Source organism: Elephantulus edwardii, unplaced genomic scaffold (genome assembly GCF_000299155.1).
Source record: "Elephantulus edwardii isolate Elephantulus edwardi_28Jun2011 unplaced genomic scaffold, EleEdw1.0 scaffold00079, whole genome shotgun sequence".
NCBI lineage: Eukaryota > Metazoa > Chordata > Mammalia > Macroscelidea > Macroscelididae > Elephantulus > Elephantulus edwardii.
Window position 1 is genome coordinate 14,721,046 of NW_006399829.1, and position 4,017 is coordinate 14,725,062.

At 40.7% G+C, this 4,017-nt stretch overlaps 1 protein-coding gene across 1 annotated transcript in view; it reads left to right on the top strand.

Annotated features, from left to right (window-relative positions):
• Positions 1-303: 303 nt before the first annotated feature.
• Positions 304-4,017, top strand: part of LOC102872431 (molybdopterin synthase catalytic subunit-like) — a 16,154-nt gene continuing 12,440 nt past the window's right edge. Inside the window, exons 1-3 of the mRNA XM_006889572.1 lie at positions 304-326; positions 2,173-2,294; positions 3,620-3,764. Of these exons, the coding sequence (XP_006889634.1) occupies positions 3,667-3,764 (98 nt within the window). The 5' untranslated portion in view covers positions 304-326; positions 2,173-2,294; positions 3,620-3,666. The remainder of the gene's footprint in view (positions 327-2,172; positions 2,295-3,619; positions 3,765-4,017) is intronic.

Below are 4,017 nucleotides of genomic sequence, written 5' to 3' on the forward strand. Positions count from 1 at the left end.
CATACGATCGTGATCAAGTGTCCTAGGATTTCCATTCTTTTCAATGTTAGTCATAACTTGCTATGAGCCACACAATCAAATGCCTTTGCAGTCAATAAAGCACATATACACATTTTTCCTGTATTCTCTGCTTTCAGCTAGCTCCCCTACAACGCAGAAACAGTGAAAACAACCACACCACGTCTGGCGGGGCGGAGCAGGCTCTGCGCATGCTCCACGGGAGCCGCTGGCCGGAAGGCGCGCCTGCGTGCTGCGTTGGCTCCGCTGTGCGGCTCCACCTCGGAGTCTTGGGCTGCGCTTCCTGCGGGATGGTGCCTCGGTGCCAGGTAAGGACGGCAGGTGTGCGGGCGGACCTGGGCGCCGAGTCCACGCGGACGTGTCTCCCTTTTCCGTCCGCAATCCTGGCCTCCGGTTCAAGTGCACTTGGCCGGTGTCCGGCTCTGTCCGGCGTCGTACCTGTGTGTTAGTGCCCCCTCCTGGCTTCGGGGACCGAGCTGTGTCGCTGCAGAAAGAGGTTATGCTCCCTGCGTGAGGCTTGGTGTCTGTGTCGCTAACAGGCTCAATTTCCAAAGACGCCCTAGACCTTTTCGGGCCCCGATTTCCTAGCTTAGTCATTTGAAATCTTGTGAAACATATTCATGTGTACTTTCGCAAACCTCTGACTTCCAATAGAGTAATTAATTAGCACTGAATGGATATTCTGCTTGGGCAGATCGCTTAGAGTCTAGGCTGTTTGCTTAGGTCGGTCCTAAGAATGACCGGTTTATCCTGTATTTCAAAGCCACCTCCTTTTAGAAATGGCAAGTTACGGATGTTGCATAACTTCGTCCGCAGTTGCAGGGTCCACCGTAATGGAGACCGGAATCAAAGGTCATTTGACAGCCATTAAAGAGCTCCTTCACTTCTTTGGTCATTTATTTTCTTTGGAATTCACCTTTTAACTTAGACATTTGCTCTTCCATTTCAGAAGAATTCAGAAAAGGGGTTAGAATTTTTTTTAAGAATATGCCTGGTGGAACGGTGGTCAAGTATTTTTCTGTTCACAGAGAGGTTGTGGGTTTAAACACACACTTGGTGGGAGAGAGATGTGATAGTATTTTGGTTTACAGCCTTAGAAACCTGACATGGCAGTTCTACTCTGTCTTATAGGGGTTGCTATGAGTTTAAGCTGTGGTGCTGGAGAAGAGTATTGAACATACCATGGACTGCCAGGAGAACAAACAAGTCTGTCCTGGAGAGGGTGAAACCAGGCTACTCTTTGGAGAGATGGATTTTAAAGCTCAGTCTGAAATGGAAATACTTGGGACATATTGCAAGGAGGGACCAAGTCCTTGGAGAAGGACATGCTTGGAAAGATGGAGGGACAGCGCAAGAGAGGAAGACCCTGGGTGAGGTGGGTTGATTTAGTAACTGGGGTAATGGGAGTAGATGTGTTGGAGAAAATGAGATTGGCTCAAGATAGGGCAGAGTTATGAGCTATTATGCATAGGGTGGTTTTGAATTGAAGGCACAAAACAACTACAACATGAGTTGAACTGGATTTGTGGGCAGTGGTTTTGTTTTTAATAGTTTTATGAAATTAAAGACAAACATAACAGACTTTCCAAGTAGATATCCTTAGGTTTTGGCTTAGGATACAACAAATTTGTAAAACCAGCAGTGAAAAACTAGAATCCACTAGCTCTTCTGAGGGCAGAGAATAGACAGTCTTGTGTGATTTAATGCCTCTGAAAACCTGCTAGAGAGTCAGCTATGAGTCACTTCCGACTTGGTGGCACACAACAACAAAGACATCATGAATGAGTCCGATTATGTTTGAGACATTAAAAACTTACACAAAATTTGAGCTTATGTAGAAAGGAGCCCGAGTCATTCAGTGTTAGGTACTCTGCTGTTGACCAGAAGATCAGAGATTCCAACTGCCAAATGGTTTCATAGGAAATATATTCCCCAAAAAGGTATATATATGTACTTTTTGGGTTCCAGTGTGTCTGAATCTACTAGACCACACAATAGGTATGTTGGCTTTTGAAAAGAATTGTTAATTTTGTTTAACATAAAAATTTGGTTTTGATAGGAACAATATGATTGAAAATTAAGAAAACATCTTAAAGTAAACAGAAAAGAATGAGGAGTTGTTAGGGTAAATATTTTCTCACTGTGTCTTTTCAGGTTGAAGTGCTATATTTTGCAAAAAGTGCTGAAATAACAGGAGTTCGGTCAGAGACCATTTCTGTGCCACAACAAATAAAAGCCTTGCAGCTGTGGAAGGAGATAGAAAGTCGACATCCTGGGTAGGTAAAAGTTTATAGAATGCATATGATTAACACTTTTTAATATTTTTTTAAAATATGTAAATTGATGAGGGAGAAAAGAGATAGAGGTATGTGGTTCAAATCCACCATCTGCTCCTGGGGAGAGAGACGGGAAGTCTCCTCCCATTTGATGAACAGTGTATGGAAACCCATTAGAGGGTTAGCTGTGGGTCAGTTCTAACTTGGTGGTACACAACAACAACGATGTCAAGAAGAGTCATTATATTTCTTTGAACTGTAATACAACTGAAAACCTAGATTCTGTCAACTAGAAATGCACACATCATCAAAGAAAACGAAAATTATTTTCCTTGAAAAAAATCTTATGGAGCTGGCCTCCTCCCAGAGGAACATGAAAGCATCTGCTTTTGTAATTGACAAAATTCTAAAAACTATAAACGTCTGTGCTTGTATGATATTAAATGAAATTACTACAAATTCTTTTAGGAATGTGTGCTTTAATTTTTTTGTTACCTCTTTTTCAAAGAGAACAAAATAGAAATTTCTGTTTTAAAAAAGAAGGATAACAAATTCTAATGCTGGTAAAGTTGATTTTTGCACTATTTTCTTTTTTCTGGTTGTCAAAAATCTATGATTTCAATGCAGTCATTCCTACCTTGACATTTTCTGGAAAAAGCATGGAAGTTGAATTTTATAGAAGCACTCCAGAAATGTTAACTCTTAACTCATTGAGTTGGAACCAACTCATAACTGACCCTCTAGTTGATTCTTTTTAATCTGTAAATCATATGGGAAGAGATTACTAATCTTTCTTCCCCAGAGCTACTGATAGATTTGAACTAGCAAAGAGGCGTGGCCTTTGGGTAAGAAGCACAACTCCAGATTCACTGTACTCCTAGAGCTCCCTTAAAACATACACATATATTAATAGTGCCATGAAAATCTGTATCGGTATTTGACCAGAAGTACTGGGCTATGTGAGTGGTAACCCCACAGTGTATGTTCAAAAGGAAAGCACCCTTCCTTGATTCCCTATCTTTTTTTTAAATTCCCTATCTTTTAAGTTGTTTTTAAAGTGCCTTGGTAATCAATAAAACATGTCAGTGCTTTTATTCCATTTTACCTCTCACTTTTTACCTGTAGGACACACAGGGTCCTTTAAAATACCATTTGCTATTTAATGCAGTTGTTAGTGGCTATGCCCTTTCGCTAGAGAACATGAGTAGTAAACTTGCATTTGAAGTTTACAGATTAAAGTTTATTTCATATCTTTAAGTTTATTAGAAAAGATTTAGAGCCAGTTGCAGTATGGCTACCTCAGATCACACTTTTCTTTTCTTTAGATTGGCTGATGTCAGAAATCAGGTGATATTTGCTGTTCGTCAAGAATATGTCGAACTTGGAGATCAACTCCTCGTACTTCAATCAGGAGACGAAATTGCCATCATCCCCCCCATTAGTGGAGGGTAGTGCTTTTGAACCATGTGGGTATGTGAGATTTATTTATCCCCCCCCCCTTTCTTAACCAGTATAGTAGAGAAGACTGATAACTTATGATTGGTTTGTAGGTGCAGAGCTAGGATCTGGAGTATTAATTAAGAGCCCCATTCGACAGATGGGAAAGTAATGTTCAGAGAAGTTAGAAAAATTCCATATGATCTTATAGATAATAAGTGCCAGAGCCAACATTTGAACTCAGATTGTTGAATTCTCTCTATTCTCTTCTGGAGTTATTGTGGCA